General features: G+C 46.2%; 1 protein-coding gene across 2 annotated transcripts in view; it reads left to right on the forward strand.

Annotated features, from left to right (window-relative positions):
- JAK2 (Janus kinase 2) overlaps positions 1-21,920 on the forward strand; it is a 457,412-nt gene that overhangs the window by 333,835 nt on the left and 101,657 nt on the right. For both annotated transcript variants that reach the window (XM_063913981.1, XM_063913980.1), the window contains 5 exons: positions 3,580-3,691; positions 11,665-11,851; positions 19,618-19,745; positions 20,942-21,076; positions 21,316-21,403. In XM_063913981.1, the coding sequence (XP_063770051.1) occupies positions 3,580-3,691; positions 11,665-11,851; positions 19,618-19,745; positions 20,942-21,076; positions 21,316-21,403 (650 nt within the window). The remainder of the gene's footprint in view (positions 1-3,579; positions 3,692-11,664; positions 11,852-19,617; positions 19,746-20,941; positions 21,077-21,315; positions 21,404-21,920) is intronic.

The following is a 21,920-nucleotide window of genomic DNA, read 5'->3' on the forward strand; positions in this document are numbered from 1 at the left end:
TATACTCAGTCAACTATACCGCTGTTTTTAACAAAGTTTCCCAATTGCTATCCACTTGGTCATCTCTTCCTGTGTCCCTACTAGGAAGAGTAGCTATTTTGAAGAGTATTGTATTCCCCAAGATCTCTTATCTACTCCAGATGATTCCTATCCAGCCCCCTACTAAAGACTTAAAAGAATGTGATAGAATGTTCTCCAAATTCCTGTGGAATCGCAAGAGGTCTCGGATTTCTTTACCTAAACTTAAACTCCCCCGTGCCCAGGGTGGCTTGGCTGTCCCAGACCTCTTGGCTTTCTTCCAGGCTGCGAACTTTAGGTATATCTCGGATTGGTTAATGGGCACCTCCTCATATGTTAATTATGACATGGAGCAGGGCCTTGTACACCCTTACGACCTAAGGGCTTTGCTGCATACCCCAAAAGCTTTGCTCCCACCCATGGTACGCCCTAATATTCTCTTCTGGGACGCCTATCGCTCCTGGTGGGCCATTAACAAGGCCCTGCATCGCAACCCAGAATACTCTCCTTTTATCCCATTATGCGGAAACCCCTGCTTCACTCCTCCCCTTGATAATACCAAATTCCTCACATGGAAATCTAGGGGCATAGCCCTCATTCGTGACGTGTTTGACCCGGGTGGCCATGTACTGTCATTCGCGGATTTAGCCGAGAGACACGGTGTGCCCTCATCTGATTTTTTTCATGTTCCTACAAGTACGCCATTTTGTACAAACTCTCCCCATCCCTCCTGTGCACGAGCGGAGAAAGGATCCTCTGTCCGCCCTGTTGGTCACGTTATCTACCTTTTCATACAGGATATGCTGGTTATACCGGGACTTGTTGCCTGGCAAGCCGGAGGTTTTCTGGCCCCCCATGTTGTCAAAATGGTCGAGTGAGTGGTCCTGGGACCCATCGGTGGAGCGCTTCCTCTCCCCCCTTCCCGCTATACTGAAAGCCCTGCATTCTGCCCAGCTTCAGGAAATCCACTTTAAATTTATACATCGGGCATATATTGCCCCGGGACAACGCAAATACATGGTCTCTACAGACTCTGGTCGTTGCCCCAAATGTAAAGCACCAAATGCTCTCTTTATGCATAACTTTTGGCACTGTCCGAAAGTTAAACGATTCTGGAATAAAGTAGTGTGGTATATAAAATCCACTTTCCGGATCTCTCTCCCTATGGATCCAGCGGCACTCCTCGGCCTTAATACTACAACCTGGAGTTTACCTCCATCCCAGGCTTACTGCATTCCGTTTCTATATGTACTATTGACCTTGGGGAAAAAGTTAATTTTGAATCCTTGGATATATCGAACCTCTCCCTCCCTAGGTAACCTCAAGTCTTTACTTACTAATACACTATACTTTGAATGCCAATCCACTCTCCCAGACCTTGACCGTAACGCTTTGCGCTTTTATAAAAAATGGGGACTATACATTGACTCTCTTCCACCCCCACAACGAACTCATATACTGAAATTGTTTGATTCCCTTAGTTGGGATTCTTACCGCAGACTATGTATCCCTATTGGTGATGATCCACCTTCGACACCGGGGTGATGCTTGCTCCCATACCTTGATACTGAGCGATTTGATCCCCACATTCCCTAGGAATGTGCCTTATCATGTATGATGAATATTCTTTAGGCATCTGCAACCCCACTCCCCCCTCCTCCCTCACACTTCTTATCCATGTCTTTGTTGTTTTTCTTTCTTCTTTCTTTTTCTCTATGATTCTCTAGTTGATTTAGGTTTTGTTACATATGTGATAGTGTGCAGTTTTTCTTTCATAATATATTATAGGCCTAAATTGCTGTTTTTATATTCATCACTGCTGATGCTTTGGTATGGTCCTCTGCACTGCTCGCTCCTACACACAGCGCCAGTGGTAGTGGTGATGTTTGATACTATGCCATACCTTTTGTTGCCTATTATGTAATCCATAAGTATAAGCATTTTACATGCACTTTGTACTGCATTGTTTCTCTGCCTTTTTTTCTCTTTATGTCTCTATGTGGAAAAACTAGTAAACATATTTAAAAAAAAAAAAAAAACAATGCATCCAGAAGAATATGGAAGTGCTGCTAAGTCTATAATATGCAGACCAGCATTTCATGAGTTAAATCAAGGAACAGTGTCCTTTTCATCCTCCTCAATAGAGATTTGTTTTTTTTTGGGGTGATCCATAGAGTAACCATGCATGGCATGGATCCACTGCTGGTAGCAGGTCTGAAACAAAGTTGGGCAATGCCAAACACTCACTGCAGTTCTAGGGAGGTAAGAACCACTAGTGAGGTGATTTAGTGATGGTTACACACTGCACTGAATGGAGAGCCAGAAGAAGAGTGCCACCTTCAATGAGCAGAGTCCGCACACTGCATAAAAAGCTTTTTGCAAAGACTGAATAGTGAATCCGAATGATTTACAATTCCTTATGACTCCTGCTGGTCGGGATGAAGACCAGCAATCCTCTTCCTTTGTTCTTAATCCCTACACATCTTGTGTATCTATGTGCCCACTGAAAGTGGTGTTACAATGAAGCGAGACCACTGCCTCATCAGCATTAATGGCAAAGTAGCCTTTCTACCTTGGCACAAGCCTTAAACAAGTGCTCCTTGACTGGTCACTAGAAGGTGTATATTGTACTATACTTTTTTGCTTAGGTGTATTGCTCTAATTTCTGTAGTGTGCCTAAGTTAAACATCTGTTAAAAAGCATGCAGAGTGCCAATGCAAGGTTTCTCAGCCCCCTAACCAAAACTTCAGCCTACTGTCCCCAACCACCAGTAATACCCACTTCCACAGCCACCTCCTGCAAGTACAAGCAAGTTTCTTTCAGAGGCATCCTTAATTTTGTTATAGGCAGACTCAGTGGTATCTCCCAGATCCCGACTCCCTAGGCAGCTGCCTAAAGGTGGGGCCAACCCTGAGCCTACATTATCCAGTTGTTTGTCTGGGAATGAAGGGATGTTCTCAGCTCTATGGTACTGGATGTGAGAAGTAGGCTGCATGTAGCACTGTAAGAGCTGATTTGGTGGTAGAGTTTATGTAGGTTAATGCTGAGTCCACTCTTTACAACTTAGCTCCAACATGATTGCCATCCTACTAGTACAGAACTGTAACAATTTTAGCTTCTCCAACCGGTAATGTTACAAATGCTTTGGGTTTTGTATATGTTTGTGCTTCCATTAGATGCGATTTTAAAGCCTTTACTTCACTGACTAATCTTCAAAAGGAATGCCGGCAGCAGGTCGAGCCTGGCAAGCCCCTTACGGGCTCGCTGTGCTCGCCACGCTGAGGGCATGGTGGCTCGCTGTGCTTGACACAGGTTATATTTTCCCTCTATGGGTGTTGTAAACACCCATAAAGGGAGAAAAGCCTGTGACTACAGGATTCCGACGTCTGCATTTCAGCGCTAGTCGTGATCCCGCTCTTGGAATACTGACAGCCGGGATCCCGACTAACTGTATTGTAACCGCTTTCCCTTCAAAAACATTGGTTTCAATGAGTTACAAAGAATTACTTCTGATCAGCTTCTTATTTTTTGATATTTCTTATTTTTGTTTCCAAAACATAGGATGGAATTTGCCATTGATAAGCTGAAAAGATCTGGCAACCAAAAAGGAGTTTTTATACTTCGATGCAGCCCTAAAGAATTTAACAAGTACTTCCTCACATTTGCAGTAGAGGTAATTATACAGCAGTCCTAGGGCTAACTGAACTATATGGCATTATTGAAAGCTACCTCATATGCTGTGGTTTCAGCCACTTGATTTAATGGGGCAGTTATATTCAATACAGATCCATTTGTGTGTTGTTTTGAATCTAACTGCCCCTTCAAATTCAACGGCTGTATCTACAGAAGACACATCTGCTTTGAAAAGCATCACACAATACATTTAGCCCCCAGTCTTATTCTGATAAACTTGTTATACAGTACTAGTATATACTGTAAAGAAACAACAAATGGTCTCTGGCGCTAGGGTGAATGGTGTTAATTACAATTCTGTATATCAGCAGCCACCCAGAGCTGGAGATGCCAACCCCAAACAAAAAGCATGCAACAAGAATAAATATTCTATGCGGAGCTTAATAATACATAAAAAATGCCTGTTTTTTATTTTTTAAAAGTAGAATAGTATCAAACCTCCCGGGAGTCAATAACAATGTAACAAAGAGAATATACTTCAATAAAAATACATATACACTACAATAAGAAAAAAAAGTTAATACCTGTAATGTATACAACAATGTAGCCTGACTGGAGCTCAGTGTAACATTTAGCTGTCTGCACTTTTAGTTAGCTGATAAAGTCATGGACTAAGCACCACAAGGGAAAACTTAGTAAATGGTGCAGTGATTCATCATGAGTATAAAATCATACACAGAAATAAAAATTCTGGGAATTAGGTTCACTCACATGTAGATTACAGAGTCCTTGAATCCCGAATAATAATGCAGCACGATGTGCTTAGCACCAAGGGGAAGCTGCAACATGAGTCGGCAATGGTGTTGGAGCTCGGTGTCTGGGGTCCCGTGTCTCACAGCCAGCAAGTCCGGGATTGTGCAGTTCTGTTAGCGAAGCCATACAGTGTGACTGGCGATGGGCGTTCCGACAGACAGTGAACCTCCGGCGCGCCATTGGAGGTGGGTGGCAGCCACAGCTGACGGGCGTGCTCAAAGCATATGAGCACGTGGATGATCTGAGGCGCTTCTGTGAGCACCGGTCCCCGTGTTTCCAGAGCTCAGGTGGAGATGCAGGCTCCGTTGGCTGCAGCAGAAGCCAGGTGATTAGAGTGAGAGCAGCTGGAAGTCTGAAATTGCTGCTCTCACTATATAGCAAATGGTGTCTGCTTTGCCGAGTGCTCTCCTGGTGCTGGGCTGGTTAGTGTAGTAAAACAGACAGGCTGATGGTATATACAGAAATGATTCTGCCGGCAGTGAACGCAAGTAAATCCTGAATGCAAGTAAATCCTGTAAATTTCAGACTTCCAGCTGCTCTCACTCTAATCACCTGGCTTCCGCTGCAGCCAACGGAGCCTGCATCTCCACCTGAGCTATGGAAACACGGGGACCGGTGCTCACAGAAGCGCCTCAGATGATCCACGCGTTCATATGCTTTGAGCACGCCAGTCAGCTGTGACTGCCACCCGCCTCCGCTGGCACACCGGAGGTTCACTGTCTGTCGGAGCGCCCATCGCCAGTCACACTGTGTGACCTCTCCAACAGAACTGCACAATCCCGGTCTTGCTGGCTGCAAGATACGGGATCCCAGACACCGAGCTCCAACACCATTGCCGACTCATATTTCTGCTTCCCCTAGGTGCTAAGCACATCGTGCTGCATTATTATTAGGGATTCAAGGACTCTGTAATCTACATGTGAGTGAACCTAATTCACAGAATTTTTATTTCTGTGTATGATTTTATACTCATGATGAATCACTGCACCATTTACTAAGTATCCCACGTGGTGCTTAGTCCATGACTTTATCAGCTAACTAAAAGTGCAGACAGCTAAATGTTACACTGAGCTCCAGTCAGGCTACATTGTTGTGATACAGTATTAACTTTTCTCTAACGTCCTAAGTGGATGCTGGGAACTCCGTAAGGACCATGGGGAATAGCGGCTCCGCAGGAGACTGGGCACAACTAAAGAAAGCTTTAGGACTACCTGGTGTGTACTGGCTCCTCCCTCTATGACCCTCCTCCAGACCTCAGTTAGAATTTTGTGGCCGGCCGAGCTGGATGCACACTAGGGGCTCTCCTGAGCTCTTAGAAAGAAAGTAATATTTAGGTTTTTTATTTTCAGTGAGATCTGCTGGCAACAGACTCACTGCTACGAGGTACCTAGGGGAGAGAAGCGAACCTACCTGATTGCAGCTAGCTTGGGCTTCTAGGCTACTGGACACCATTAGCTCCAGAGGGATCGAACACAGGCCCAGCCTCGATAGTCCGGTCCCGGAGCCGCGCCGCCGTCCCCCTAGCAGAGCCAGAAGCAAGAAAACGTTCCTGGAAATCGGCGGCAGAAGACTTCGGTCTTCATTAAGGTAGCGCACAGCACTGCAGCTGTGCGCCATTGCTCCCCAGGCACACCACATACTCCGGTCACTGATGGGTGCAGGGCGTTGGGGGGGGGGCGCCCTGGGCTGCAATATAAGCACCTTACTTGGCAAATTAACACATAATATAGCCTTTAAGACTATATATGTGTAAAATCCCCTGCCATAACTGTATAAAAAAAGCGGGAGAAGCCCGCCGGAAAAGGGGCGGGGCTATCTCCCTCAGCACACTGGCACCATTTTCCCTCACAGCTCCGCTGGAAGGATCGCTCCCCAGGCTCTCCCCTGCGGTTCCAGACTACATAGGGTAAAAAAGAGGGGGGGGCACTAAATTTAGGCGCAATCTGTGATATATAAGCAGCTATAAGGGGTAAAATCACTGTGTAGTGTGTATCCCTGTTTTATATAGCGCTCTGGTGTGTGCTGGCATACTCTCTCTCTGTCTCCCCATAGGGCTTTGTGGGGTCCTGTCCTCAGTCAGAGCATTCCCTGTGTGTGTGCGGTGTGTCGGTACGGCTGTGTCGACATGTTTGATGAGGAGGCTTATGTGGAGGCGGAGCAGGTGCCGATAAATGTAATGTCACCCCCTGCGGGGTCGACACCTGAGTGGATGGATATGTGGAAGGAATTACGCGACAGTGTCAACTCCTTACATAAAAGGTTTGACGACATATCAGATGTGGGACAGCCGGCTTCTCAGCCCGTGCCTGCCCAGACGTCTCAAAAGCCATCAGGGGCTCTAAAAACGCCCGCTACATCAGATGGCAGACACAGATGTCGACACAGATACTGACTCCAGTGTCGACGATGATGAGACTAGTGTACATTCCAATAGAGCCACACGTTACATGATTACGGCAATGAAAGATGTGTTGCACATTTCTGATATTACCCCAGGTACCACAAAAAAGGGTATTATGTTTGGGGAGAAAAAACTACCAGTGGTTTTTCCCCCTTCTGATGAATTAAATGAAGTGTGTGAAGAAGCGTGGGCTTCCCCCGATAAGAAACTAGTAATTTCTAAAAAGTTACTAATGGCATACTCTTTCCCGCCAGAGGATAGGTCACGTTGGGAGACATCCCCTAGGGTAGATAAAGCGCTCACACGCCTGTCAAAGAAGGTGGCACTACCGTCTCCGGACACGGCCGCCCTAAAGGAGCCTGCTGATAGGAAGAAGGAGGCTATCTTGAAGTCTGTTTATACACACTCAGGTATTATACTGGGACCAGCTATTGCTTCAGCATGGATGTGCAGTGCTGCAGCTGCGTGGTCAGATTCCCTGTCAGAAAATATTGATACCTTAGACAGGGACACTATATTGATAACCATAGAGCATATTAAAGACGCAGTCTTATACATGAGAGATGCACAGAGGGATATTTGCCGGCTGGCATCTAAAATAAGTGCAATGTCCATTTCTGCCAGGAGGGGTTTATGGACTCGGCAGTGGACAGAGGATGCAGATTCTAAAAGGCACATGGAAGTTTTGCCTTACAAGGGTGAGGAGTTGTTTGGGGATGGTCTCTCGGACCTCGTTTCCACAGCGACAGCTGGGAAGTCAGCATTTTTACCCCATGTTCCCTCACAGCCAAAGAAAGCACCGTATTATCAGGTACAGTCCTTTCGGCCCCAGAAAGGCAAGCGGGTTAAAGGCGCGTCCTTTCTGCCCAGAGGCAGAGGTAGAGGAAAAAAGCTGCAGCATACAGCCAGTTCCCAGGAACAAAAGCCCTCCCCCCGCTTCCTCTAAGTCCACCGCATGACGCTGGGGCTCCACAGGCGGAACCAGGTACGGTGGGGGCCCGTCTCAAGAACTTCAGCGACCAGTGGGCTCGCTCACGGGTGGATCCCTGGATTCTACAAGTAGTATCTCAGGGGTACAAGCTGGAATTCGAGACGTCTCCCCCTCGCCGTTTCCTCAAATTTGCCTTGCCAACAGCTCCCCCGGACAGGGAGGCAGTGCTGGAGGCAATTCACAAGCTGTATTCGCAGCAGGTGATAATCAAGGTACCCCTCCTTCAACAAGGAAGGGGTTACTATTCCACAATGTTTGTGGTACCGAAACCGGACAGTTCGGTGAGACCCATTTTAAATTTGAAATCCTTGAACACCTATATAAAAAGGTTCAAGTTCAAGATGGAATCGCTCAGGGCGGTTATTTCAAGCCTGGAGGAAGGGGATTACATGGTATCACTGGACATCAAGGATGCTTACCTACATGTCCCCATTTACCTTCCTCACCAGGAGTACCTCAGATTTGTGGTACAGGACTGTCATTACCAATTCCAGACGTTGCCGTTTGGTCTGTCCACGGCACCGAGGGTATTTAGCAAGGTAATGGCCGAAATGATGATACTCCTTCGAAAAAAGGGAGTTTTAATTATCCCATACTTGGTCGATCTCCTTGTAAAGGCGAGGTCCAGGGAGCAGTTGTTGGTCGGGGTAGCACTATCTCGGGAGGTGCTACAACAGCACGGTTGGATTCTGAATATTCCAAAGTCACAGCTGGTTCCTACGACACGTCTACTGTTTCTGGGGATGGTTCTGGACACAGACCAGAAAAGGGTGTTTCTCCCGGAGGAGAAAGCCAAGGAGTTGTCGTCTCTAGTCAGAGATCTCCTGAAACCAAAACAGGTCTCGGTGCATCACTGCACGCGAGTCCTGGGAAAAATGGTAGCTTTCTACGAAGCAATTCCATTTGGCAGGTTCCATGCAAGAATTTTTCAGTGGGACCTCTTGGACAAGTGGTCCGGATCCCATCTTCAGATGCATCGGCTGATAACCCTGTCTCCAAGGACCAGGGTGTCTCTGCTGTGGTGGCTGCAGAGTGCTCATCTTCTAGAGGGCCGCAGATTCGGCATACAGGACTGGGTCCTGGTGACCACGGATGCCAGCCTTCGAGGCTGGGGGGCAGTCACACAGGGAAGTAACTTCCAAGGGCTATGGTCAAGCCAGGAGATTTCCCTACACATAAATATTCTGGAACTAAGGGCCATCTACAATGCCCTAAGTCAGGCAAGACCCCTGCTTCAAAACCAGCCGGTACTGATCCAGTCAGGCAACATCACGGCGGTCGCCCATGTAAACCAACAGGGCGGCACGAGAAGCAGGACGGCGATGGCAGAAGCCACAAGGATTCTCCGATGGGCGGAAAATCACGTGTTAGCACTGTCAGCAGTGTTCATTCCGGGAGTGGACAACTGGGAAGCAGACTTCCTCAGCAGGCACGACCTCCACCCGGGAGAGTGGGGACTTCATCCAGAAGTCTTTCAGCTGATTGTAAATCGCTGGGAACGGCCACAGGTGGACATGATGGCGTCCCGCCTCAACAAAAAGCTAGAAAGATATTGCGCCATGTCGAGAGACCCTCAGGCAATAGCTGTGGATGCTCTAGTGACACCGTGGGTGTACCAGTCGGTTTATGTGTTCCCTCCTCTTCCTCTCATACCCAAGGTACTGAGGATAATAAGACGAAGAGGAGTAAGAACTATACTCATTGTTCCGAATTGGCCAAGAAGAGCTTGGTACCCAGAACTTCAAGAAATGATCTCAGAGGACCCATGGCCTCTGCCACTCAGACAGGACCTGCTGCAGCAGGGGCCCTGTCTGTTCCAAGACTTACCGCGGCTGTGTTTGACGGCATGGCGGTTGAACGCCGGATCCTGAAGGAAAAGGGCATTCCGGTGGAAGTCATCCCTACGCTGATTAAAGCTAGGAAAGAAGTGACCGCAAACCATTATCACCGCATATGGCGAAAATATGTTGCGTGGTGTGAGGCCAGGAAGGCCCCAACGGAGGAATTTCAGCTGGGCCGTTTTCTGCACTTCCTACAGTCAGGGGTGACTATGGGTCTAAAATTGGGTTCCATTAAGGTCCAGATTTCGGCTCTATCGATTTTCTTCCAGAAAGAACTGGCTTCACTACCTGAAGTTCAGACATTTGTTAAGGGAGTGCTGCATATTCAGCCCCCTTTTGTGCCCCCAGTGGCACCTTGGGATCTCAACGTGGTGTTGAATTTCCTAAAGTCACATTGGTTTGAACCACTTAAAACCGTGGATTTAAAATATCTCACGTGGAAAGTGGTCATGCTGTTGGCCTTGGCTTCGGCCAGGCGTGTGTCAGAATTGGCGGCTTTATCATGTAAAAGCCCTTATCTGATTTTCCATATGGATAGGGCGGAATTGAGGACTCGTCCCCAATTTCTCCCAAAGGTGGTTTCAGCTTTTCATTTGAACCAGCCTATTGTGGTGCCTGCGGCTACTCGTGACCTGGAGGATTCCAAGTTGCTGGACGTAGTCCGGGCCCTAAAAATCTATGTTTCCAGGACAGCTGGAGTCAGAAAGACTGAGTCGCTATTTATCCTGCATGCACCCAACAAGTTGGGTGCGCCTGCTTCAAAGCAGACTATTGCTCGCTGGATCTGTAGCACGATTCAACTTGCACATTCTGCGGCTGGACTGCCGCATCCTAAATCTGTAAAAGCCCATTCCACGAGGAAGGTGGGCTCTTCTTGGGCGGCTGCCCGAGGGGTCTCGGCTTTACAACTTTGCCGAGCAGCTACTTGGTCGGGGTCAAACACATTTGCTAAATTCTACAAGTTTGATACCCTGGCTGAGGAGGACCTAGAGTTCGCTCATTCGGTGCTGCAGAGTCATCCGCACTCTCCCGCCCGTTTGGGAGCTTTGGTATAATCCCCATGGTCCTTACGGAGTTCCCAGCATCCACTTAGGACGTTAGAGAAATTAAGATTTTACTCACCGGTAAATCTATTTCTCGTAGTCTGTAGTGGATGCTGGGCGCCCGTCCCAAGTGCGGATTGTCTGCAATACTTGTATATAGTTCTTGGTTAACTAAAGGGTTATTGTTGAGCCATCTGTTGAGAGACTCAGTTATATTTCATACTGTTAACTGGGTATAGTATCACGAGTTATACGGTGTGATTGGTGTGGCTGGTATGAGTCTTACCCGGGATTCCAAATCCTTTCCTTATTGTGTCTGCTCTTCCGGGCACAGTATCCTAACTGAGGTTTGGAGGAGCCAGTGCACACCAGGTAGTCCTAAAGCTTTCTTTAGTTGTGCCCAGTCTCCTGCGGAGCCGCTATTCCCCATGGTCCTTACGGACTTCCCAGCATCCACTACGGACTACGAGAAATAGATTTACCGGTGAGCAAAATCGTATTTTTTTTTCTTATTGTATTGCATATGTATTTTTATTGAAGTACATTCTCTTTGTTACATTGTTATTGACTCCTGGGAGGTTTGATACTATTGTACTTTTTAAAAATAAAAAACAGGAATTTTTTATGCATTATTAAGCACCACCTGGAATATTTATTCTTTTAGTATATACTGTAGTATTCATTTATCTTTAACACCTTTTTTTTTTAACACACGTGCTTTTACTTTTAACTTACATATATACAGTATACTCCTAGTAAATTTCTTTGATTTTGATCTGTGGATTGATTGATTGATTGTTGTCCATTGAAATATCTGTCCTCCCCATGCTGTATATCCATTAATGTGTGTCAATGTAACAACTGGTTTATACAAAATATTTTTTTATTTTTTATCATTTGCTTCTTTATGTTTTTGATATGCAGCGGGCTGGGTTGCTTGAATATAAGCACTGCTTAATAACGAAGAATGGTAATGGAGACTACAACCTCAGAGGTGCCAAAAAAAACTTTAGCACTCTAAAGGATTTGTTAAACTGCTACCAGAAGGAAACTGTCCGCTCTGATGGCATCATATTCCAGTTTACTCGATGTTGCCCCCCTAAACCTAAAGGTCAGCAGTTCTTTTATTGTTTTATACTAATCAGATGTTTGGTAGACATTTTTAATGTTGTCATGGAAGTATAAATTGTAGCTAAACTATTTTTTTCTGCTGCGGGGTACACTGGGCTCCACAAGGATAGACATAGGGGTGTAGAGTAGGATCTTGATCCGAAGCACCAACAGGCTCAAAAGCTTTGACCTTCTTCCCGAGATGCATAGTGCCGCCTCCTATATCACCCCGCCTCCGTGCACAGGAGCTCAGTTTGTAGTTGGTGCTTGCAGTGCAAGCATGTAACAGGAAGAGCTGCTCACAGCAGCTCTATAAAAGCTTTTTCTGAGGAAAAAAGAAGACTACAAGGGCTGCAGCAGAGGCACAGATTGTGCTGGATGTCAGTAGACATTGCCTGCTGCAGCTCCATCTCTCCCCCAGCGGCGCTGTACACTCCCATGCCCTGGTTGCTGGGTACCTACAGCAGGAGGCTCCGGTTTTCTTCCAAGTTAGTCACACACGGCTGGGGTTCTCTGGGATCTCGTGACCGCACTTTATCGCGATCCGGCGCGGCCGGTGGGAGGCGGGCCGCGCTGGCGGTGGACACTGTGGCAGTACAGGCGATCCCACTAGATCACCAGGGCATGGGTGCAGGTCAGGTGTTCGCTCTAAACCTTTTTTACAAGTAGCCCGCAGTACCCGGTGGTTTTGCCAGCAGAGGGGATAAGGCTTAGACCTGGAGCCCCTCCCCCAGCCCCAGGGCGCCATTTCCCGCAAATTTTCCCGCCCTGGAGCTGCATATCTGTCTCTCCCTCACTCCCTGGCAGTGTCTGCGGCGCCATTATCCTTTAGCTCACTGTTCCTGGGAATGCTTGGGCAAATCCTCCTATGTAAAGCCGCCTGGTTGTCAGTGCTGTGACTTTACAAGACACTTAAGTATTCTACCTGCCTTTTTTAGTCAGTTTTAGTTAAGAAAGAGTGCGTTTAGTCAGGGCTTCCTAGTACAATTACCCTGTGATATACATCAAGTTCTTACTGTGTACTGTTATATCTATTGTTATATAGCTGTGTAAGCTAGTCCAGTGCAGTATTATTATTAGTAATAACCTCTGCATTGTACAGACTGTGACTATTTGTGTGTGCATTTGATAGCTGAATGGTGTCCATTTCGTGTCTTTCACTCAACCTGCTATCCCTATATTCTATAACCTGAGGGGGCTTGGTGCGTCAGGTTTTATCTAATATAGGATTTTCACAAAGATATACTGTATTACGTATTTTTCTCTGTGATTTATTCACCATATCTCTCCTTTATCTCTGCTGGTACTGACTACACTGCGCAGGGGTTTGGGTAAGAGGTATTGTGCTGCTGACAAATTGTACTGTGTTACCTGATACTGCAAGTTATATCATGTCTGCTTCTGAGGGTAACGGTTCTGGGGCTGAACACACTGCCGGTGTTGCTGAAGCCGCAGATACCTATGAGGAGAATATAGCAGCTTTGGGCTCTGGTTCTGGGGGCTCCTTCCCCCCCAGTGGGACGGTGGCAACGGGGGCAAATAATGACCCGCCATGGGCCGCTTTTTCCATGCTTCTGCATACGCTAGTTCATAAACTAACACCCCCTATGGTCCCTGCAGCTAACCCGCCGTGGGCGGACGATTTATCTGCTCAAATAAAGAAGTTTAACCAGTCCCTGACTACTAAAAAGTCTGACCGGCGCTCGCCTACGTCCAAGTGGTCCTCTAAGTGAGCGCTTGTCTCCTCACAATCCACTGCTGTCACTGACACCTCGTCGGATGAAGACGGCACACTGACCCCACAGGTTCTGACTCAGATACGGCTGATGGGGAGGGTGGTTCACATGTGGATGTTCCTGATCTTTTGGAGGCTATTAAGTTGATTTTACAGTTTACGGATGATCCCGAGCCATCCGTTCCTCCTAAGAAACCAGATAGGTTCAAGCGTCAGAAGGTGATTAAACAAGTTTTACCTCACTCTGACCACCTAATTGATATACGTCAGGAACCCTGGGAATACCTGTGTACGAAGTTTGTGCCTCAAAAGAAGATGCTAGCTCGCTATCCCCTCGCGCCGGAGCTGTCTAAGAATTGGGAAACGCCTCCTCCAGTGGACTCACATGTGGCTAGGATGGTGGTTTCCTCAGCTCTACCGGTCACCACCGTCACGTCTCTAAAAGAGCCTACGGATAAACGTGTGGAGGGTTGTCTGAAAGCGATTTACACCCTAACGGGTGCTGCACAAAGGCCCACTATTGCAGATACTTGGGCGGCAGAGGCCATTGAAGCATGGGCCTTGGAGTTAGATGCTGAAATCTCCTCTGACCATGCTAGACAATGCTTGTCTTATATTGTCACAGCTTCACGTTGTATTAAAGAGGCGGCTTCTGATGCCGGTATCCTGGCAGCCAAGGCCTCTACTACGTCAGTCCTGGCTCGCCGTATATTGTGGCTGAGATCCTGGTCTGTGGATCTGGACTCTAGAAAAACCCTGGAGGTACTCCCTTTTAAGGGAGATATTCTGTTTGGGGAGGATTTAAATAAGATTCTGGAGACTTGGCTACTGCCAAAACTGCCTGTCTGCCAAGTACTGCTCCTTCTGTGTCGAGACTACCAATACAGATAAGCCTGCCGCATGACGGGGCGGGCCTCCCTCTGGAGGATCCCAGGGTGCGGGGCCGGCTTCTAGGGTATACCCAGGAATGGTTTAAGACCACTTCAGATGCCTGGGTACGGGAAGTCGTCACTCGAGGCTACGCCATAGCCTTCAAAAACCGACTCCCTCATCGATTTTGCCAGACAGATGTCCCGTTGGACAAGACAAAGGCAAACACTCTACATTCGGTGGTACAGACCCTCCTGGATACAGGAGTCGTAGTACAGGTGCCTCTTGTGCAGAGGGGCTGGGGGTACTATTCTCCGCTGTTTCTAGTCCCGAAACCGAATGGGTCCTCCCGGCCCATTCTCAACCTCAAGGCATTGAACAGGTTTGTGAAGGTTTCCAAGTTCCAGATGGAAACCCTTCGCTCTATAGTTCTGGCCTTGGATCCTGGGGACTTCATTGTCTCCCTGGATATACAGGATGCTTACCTGCATATTCCAATAGCAGTGTCTCATCAGCAATACCTGAGATTTGCGATTGGCAACTGCCATTACAAGTTTCGGGCGTTACCTTTTGGTTTAACAATGGCTCCGCGAGTCTTTACAAAAGTCATGGCAGTGATGACGGTGGTACTCCGCCCTCATGGGGTCAGGATACTGCCGTATTTGTATGACTTGTTAATCCCGGCAAATTCCCCAGAACTTCTCCTGCGTCATCTAGATGTGACGGTCCGGTTTCTGCAAGCCCACGGGTGGCTCATCAACTGGAAGAAGTCATCCCTGCTCAGAGCATGGTGCATCTGGGAGCACTATTGGACACTCACAACCAGCGGTTGTTCCTGTCTCAGGAGAAAGTCCTGAAACTTCAGGACAGGATTCGTTGCTTCCTATCTCGTCCGCAAATGTCGATACATTGGGCCTCATGGTGTCAGCATTCGACATGGTGGAGTACGCTCAATTTCACTCTCGCCCTCTCCAGAGGCTGATTCTAGCCAAATGGGACGGCCTGCCTCACCGGATCAGGTCTCAAATGATCTCATTGACTCCGGAGGTCCGTCTGTCGTTGCTCTGGTGGCTCCGGGACCAGCAACTGTGCAGGGGCCGTCCGTTCTGGATATCCAACTGGATCCTGTTGATGACAGATGCCAGTCTAAGAGGTTGGGGCGCGGTGCTGGAGCAACACACCCTTCAGGGGCGGTGGACCAAGGAGGAGTCCCTCCTCTCGATCAATATTCTGGAGTTGCGGGCGGTCTTCAATGCCTTGAACTTAGCCCAGCATTTAATTCAGAACCGTCCTGTTCAAGTACAGTCGGACAACGCCACCACAGTGGCTTACATAAATCATCAAGGCGGCACTCGAAGCCGCCTAGCAATGAAGGAAATCTCACGGATTCTACAGAATGCCATCTACCGGCCATATCGGCAATATTCATTCCGGGAGTCCTGAATTGGGAAGCAGACTTTCTTAGTCGTCAGGACGTGCATGCCGGCGAGTGGGGCCTCCATCCAGAAGTGTTTCAACTCCTAGTGGAAAGGTGGGGCCTTCCAGATCTGATGGCGTCTCGACACAGTCACAAGGTTCCGGTCTTCGGAGCAAGGACAAGGGATCCTCAAGCAGCATTCGTGGATGCGCTGGCGGTACCGTGGAGGTTTCGGCTGCCGTACGTGTTCCCTCCGGTGTCACTCCTGCCCAGGGTTATTCGGAAGTTCAAGCAAGAAAAAGGAATTCTGCTTATCATAGCTCCAGCGTGGCCCAGACGTCACTGGTTCTCAGACCTGCAAGGCCTATCGTCAGAGCGTCCAATTTTACTTCCACAACGCCCAGACCTCCTCGTTCAGGGCCCCTGTGTCTACCAGGACCTAGCCCGGCTGTCTTTGACGGCGTGGCTCTTGAAGCTTCCGTCTTAAGGGCTAAAGGGTTTTCTGAGGCGGTCATTCAAACTATGTTGCGGGCCCGGAAACCAGTTTCTGCTCGTATTTACTATAGGGTCTGGCATTCTTACTTTGTTTGGTGCGCATCTAACGATTATGAAGCTTCCAAGTTTAGTATAGCCAATTTGTTGGCTTTTCTTCAGCAGGGCCTGGACTTAGGCCTGCGTCTGGCCTCCCTCAAGGTTCAAATATCTGCCTTGTCGGTGTGGTTTCAGAGAAAAATTGCGACCTTACCTGATGTGCATACCTTTACTCAGGGCGTGTTGCATATCCAACCTCCCTATGTCCCGCCTGTGGCTCCTTGGGACTTGTCGTGGTTTTGGGGGCGTTACAAGAGTTTCCGTTTGAACCTCTTGGTTCAGCTGACCTTAAGTGGCTTTCCCTTAAGGTGGTGTTTCTGCTGGCTCTTGCATCAGCTAGAAGAGTGTCGGATTTGGGTGCCTTGTCCTGTAGTTCCCCATATCTGATATTTCACCGTGACCGGGCAGTTCTTAGGACTCGTCCCGGCTATCTACCTAAGGTGGTTTCTTCGTTCCACCTTACTCATGAGATTGTAGTTCCGGCACTTGTTTCTCCTGATCTGTCTCCCAAAGAGCGGTCTTTGGATGTGGTACGGGCTCTCCGTATCTATGTGAAGAGAACTGCTCCTATTAGGAAATCTGATTCTCTTTTTGTTGTGTTTGGGTTTCTCAAAAGGGGCTGGCCAGATGCAAACTGTCACAAGCAAACTCTGGCCAGATGAATTAGAATGGTGATTGCACATGCTTATGTGAAGGCTGGTCTCTGCTCCTAATCACATTAAGGCCCATTCTACTCGGTATGTTGGACCTTCTTGGGCGGCCCAACGTGGTGCGACCCTTGAACAATTGTGCAAGGCGGCTACGTGGTCCTCTGTGAACACGTTCATAAGGTTCTATGCCTTCGATGCTGCCGCTTCCCAGGATGCTTCCTTTGGACGCAGGGTTCTTGTGCCGGCTACAGTGCGTCCCCTCCCATAAGGAACTGCTTTAGGACATCCCCTATGTCTATCCTTGTGGAGCCCAGTATACCCCGCAGCAGAAAAAGAGTTTTATGGTAAGAACTTACCTTTGTTAAAACTCTTTCTGCGAGGTACACTGGGCTCCACATGGCACCCACCCTGATGCACTTAGCTTCTTTGTGTTGGTATGGCATTAGCCGCTGACACTTCTCCTCTCGGGAGAGTGTGGTGTTTGTGTCAACTGGCAGTTGTCGTCTCTTTTACTTGCTACTGCATTGGGATGGTTAACAAAACTGAGCTCCTGTGCACGGAGGCGCGGTGATATAGGAGGCGGCGCTATGCATCTTGGGAAGCAGGTCAAAGCTTTTGAGCCTGTTGGTGCTTCGGATCAAGATCCTACTCTACACCCCTATGTCTATCCTTGTGGAGCCCAGTGTACCTCGCAGAAAGAGTTTTAACAAAGGTAAGTTCTTACCATAAAACTCGTTTTTTTCTTGTTAGATATTTATGTAACGTCTGGGGAAAGTTGGTATTATTATGGCTCTTATGTTTTTATGTTTTCATTACGAGTTAGGGGGGTATCCAGTCAGCTTTGATAACGCGATCCACAATCGTGGCTAATGCTATCGCACCTATCTCCTGAAAAATCTACTTATCGCAGCCTGCGTGCTCCTGTTTATTGCACCTATCCTATTCAAAATTGGCGATAACTGGATATGCTCAATAATTTTAGCCGGCAAAACCAAAGATAAGTACAGGAGAAAATGGGAAAATCTCTCTTTACCCCCCAAAAAGCCAAACTAATATAGGAAAACATTATAGAAGTCTATTAGTGGCCATAATAAAACTATTTGGTGTAATTAAATCTGGGTCAGATGGCTGTTACATGCATTTTTTTTAGAAATGTAAAATTGTTTAAAAAAAAAAGCATTATTGGCCAATTAAAATGAATCATAAACTTCTAAGTGCCTAATTAGTTATTCATCGGGGTGTCCCAGGGGTTCTGAACCAAACCCCGACATTTGTACCTTTAAAATAGGGACAAATTCACTATAAACCCTATGGAGACTTATCGCTGACAAATTTTCACCACTAACAGGATACCGAATTATTGAAATGCGATAATTTAACATGGAACTGCGTTATCGCGGCTAATTGGACCCCCTTAGTGTTAAAATAATAATTTAAGTGATGATCCAGTGACCGATGTTTCCTCACTTGTTTGGCAATTTCATTAGACTGTGTACCCGACTTAAATCCTTAATTTAGCATTCTGCAAACTAACTAGGGGCACCTGAGGCATTTATAATGCCATGCAATAAGTGCTGGGTACTGTAATATACAGTAAATGGATAGTAGTAAATTTAACATAACATTATGTGGTATATTCAATTGAAGTTGGATCCATTCCGACATTCATTTGTCGGAATGGATCCGACCTGGGCTATTCAATGCAGTCTCAATTTGACTTTTAAAAAAGTCAAATTGAGATGCGGGAGCTTAGTAGGGGGATAGCCGCAGGCAGACAGGGGAGAGCAGCGCTACAGCAGTGGCTATATAGATGCGGTAGCGCTGCTCTCCCCCGTCTGCCCGTGGCTCTCCCCTGTCTCCCCCCTCGTCTCTCTGCCTCTCCCCGTCCCTCCTCTCTGTGGCCCCGCATCACAGCCGCCGCTCACGGCAGCGTCCACCCGGCTCCAGCAAGCGAGGTCTCGCTTGCTAGATGGACGCTGCTGTGAGCGGTGGCTGTGACACATCCTCCGGCGCTGCTCTCCCCCGCCTGCCCGCGGCTCTCCCCGTCTCTGCTCCCGCATCTCACTTCGACTTTTTTCAAATTGAGATGGTCGAAAAGGTTTTGGCCCCGTTTTCGACACAAGCACGTGGATCGGCAGCTATTCCGCCGATCCACGTGCTTTTCGAAAAGTCGAATTCCTTGACTTGTCGAATAATTTGGGGTTAGATTAAATAGGTCGGAAGCCCTTCCGACCTAAAAAAGTCGAAAACTGCCGTCTTTTCGACAGACGGCAGCTTTTGACTTCAATTGAATATACCCCTATATTGCACAACAATAGAAAAAGTTGCTCCTTACTGGAATGTGGAACATTATATTTTTTTACTTGTATTTCATTTTTCATTACTATTGTGAGACTGTATTTATTTAGCTAGGTTTGTTTTAGAGATTTACTGGATTAATATACAGTATCTATCGGTGTTTAAGAATTTGTATCTATTAATTATGAATTCTTATCCTTTTTCAGAGAAATCAAACTTGATAATCTTCAGGAGCAACAAAGTTTCTGATGTCCCTACAACACCATCTTTGCAGAGACACAATAACGTGAATCAGATGGTCTTTCATAAGATCAGGAGTGAAGACTTGATTTATGTATGTTTTTCTATAGTGATGCATTCATTCTGCATCCATAACAAACCTATTGGGGGAGATTTAAATGTTTGAAAAGTCAGTCTGTTTTTTCCTATATAATAGATAGGAAAAAACAGACTCCCAACTGACTTTTCAAACATTTGAATCTCCCCCATTATGTCTTGTGGAAGGATAATTCCACCTTCTTAAACTTTACATACTAACTCGCTGCATAATATTAGAATTATTTTATACTACAAACCAAAGAGTTAAAAGAAGAAAGTGGTGAGAGATAGACCATTAATCTCTAGCACTTGTTTAGGTGTTTGCTGCAAGTAAAAAACAAAAACTACTACTATACTACTACTTCTATAAGCCAAAAATATAACCAAAACTTGAAGCTATTATTTTACACTGTGACTGTCCTGAACACACTTCATGTTGTCCCTGTTAGATTGCCTGAAATGTATTCATATTGGGTGTGGTATGTTAGGTAGATTAGACTTAGGTCGACCACTATTGGTCGACAGTAAGTAGGTCGACATGGTTTCTAGGTCAACATGTACTAGGTCGACATGAGAAAAGGTTGACATGAGTTTTTTTTACTTCTTTTGGTGTCGTTTTCTCCGTACAGGTTACCGTTCCCAATTGTAGTCCACGTGGATCGTAAAGTATGAAAAACTTTAAATAATGAAAACATTTTTAAAAACTCATGTCAACCTTTTGTCATGTCGCCCTAGAGTCTGTCGACATATTGACCATATCGACCTACGTACTGTCGAGCAATAGTGATCAACCTAGACAGTGTCGACCTACTTACTGTCGACCTAAAAACCGGATCCCATTTAAATTATTGCTCTGGTTGTCTGTTTTCAAATCATAGTATTTGAGTTCAAAATAAACACCATAAACCAGTTTATAAAAATACCCATTGAAAGTGTCCTCAATCATCATTCTCATTCACATGGCAAGATGGCCAAATCTGATAAATCGGAGGACATGTGTTCTGTTAATTGACTACGGGATGTTCTGTAATCCAGAATTGAATATATTTAATCATAGACCACAAACAGCCCTGCGATTTGTATTGTACAGAATTGCAAACCTGGAAAGAATTTAAATTGTGCTTATTACATATATTCTAATTTCACTTTCAAAATGTTACTTTTTTGCACATAGAAATTGTTTATTAGCTTGTACTTTTACCTGTCTTCCAGGAGGAAAATCTTGGGCAGGGTACCTTCACCAAGATATTTAGGGGGAAACGAGAGGAATTGGGAGATTACAATCAAATTCACGAAACAGATGTTCTTCTAAAAGTCTTGGATAAAGCACACAGAAATTATTCTGAGGTTTGTTCAATAGCTTAGTAAAGCCTTGAAAATGTGTGAATAAAACAGTTGCAGGTTACAGACTCTTGTTTGCATCTAATTTATTATGCTTATTATCAAAGTGTGAGTTTATTACTTCTTAAATGTATTTAGTGGAGAGAAAAAATTGCTAGAACCTACCAACTCATTGTGGATTGATATACTGAACATTTTTTCCTGGGATCTTTACTTACATTTCATTTGTTTTGTGGGATTTTCAGTCTTTCTTTGAAGCAGCAAGTATGATGAGTCAGCTGTCCTACAGACATTTGATCTTGAATTATGGAGTCTGTGTATGTGGAGACGAGAGTAAGTACAATTTGTAGTGCACCGATATTGTATGCAGTCTTTGTGCTGCACACTGAAATATACATTTACTTGTCTTTCTGCATTACTTTCATTAAAAATACTCGAACAATATTGCAATATAATTAATACTGACTGCAAGTGATATTACACCATGCTCCCTAAAGAACACCCCCTTTATGTACAAAACTCTTGTTCAAATAACTTCCATTGCATGAAGTCCAGGCCGGAAATCTACAGTATTAGCAAAGAAGCAGCAGCATTGCTGTTAGTTGCAGCACTATAGTTGTGTGTTCATTAGTGGATTCTTATTGGTTTCCAGTTGACTATAAGCATACTGGAGTCTTATCTGTAGCCTGTAGACTACTCATACTGCATTAGTAAATAGTAACTGCATTGTAGTTTGGGATAACTTGCAAATACTATAAGGTCAGCAATTATCTGTCCACAACTACTGACTATGGCCCTCATTCCGAGTTGATCGGTCGCAAGGCGAATTTAGCAGAGTTACACACGCTAA

The sequence above is a fragment of the Pseudophryne corroboree genome, chromosome 1 (genome assembly GCF_028390025.1).
Source record: "Pseudophryne corroboree isolate aPseCor3 chromosome 1, aPseCor3.hap2, whole genome shotgun sequence".
In the NCBI taxonomy this organism is placed as follows: domain Eukaryota; kingdom Metazoa; phylum Chordata; class Amphibia; order Anura; family Myobatrachidae; genus Pseudophryne; species Pseudophryne corroboree.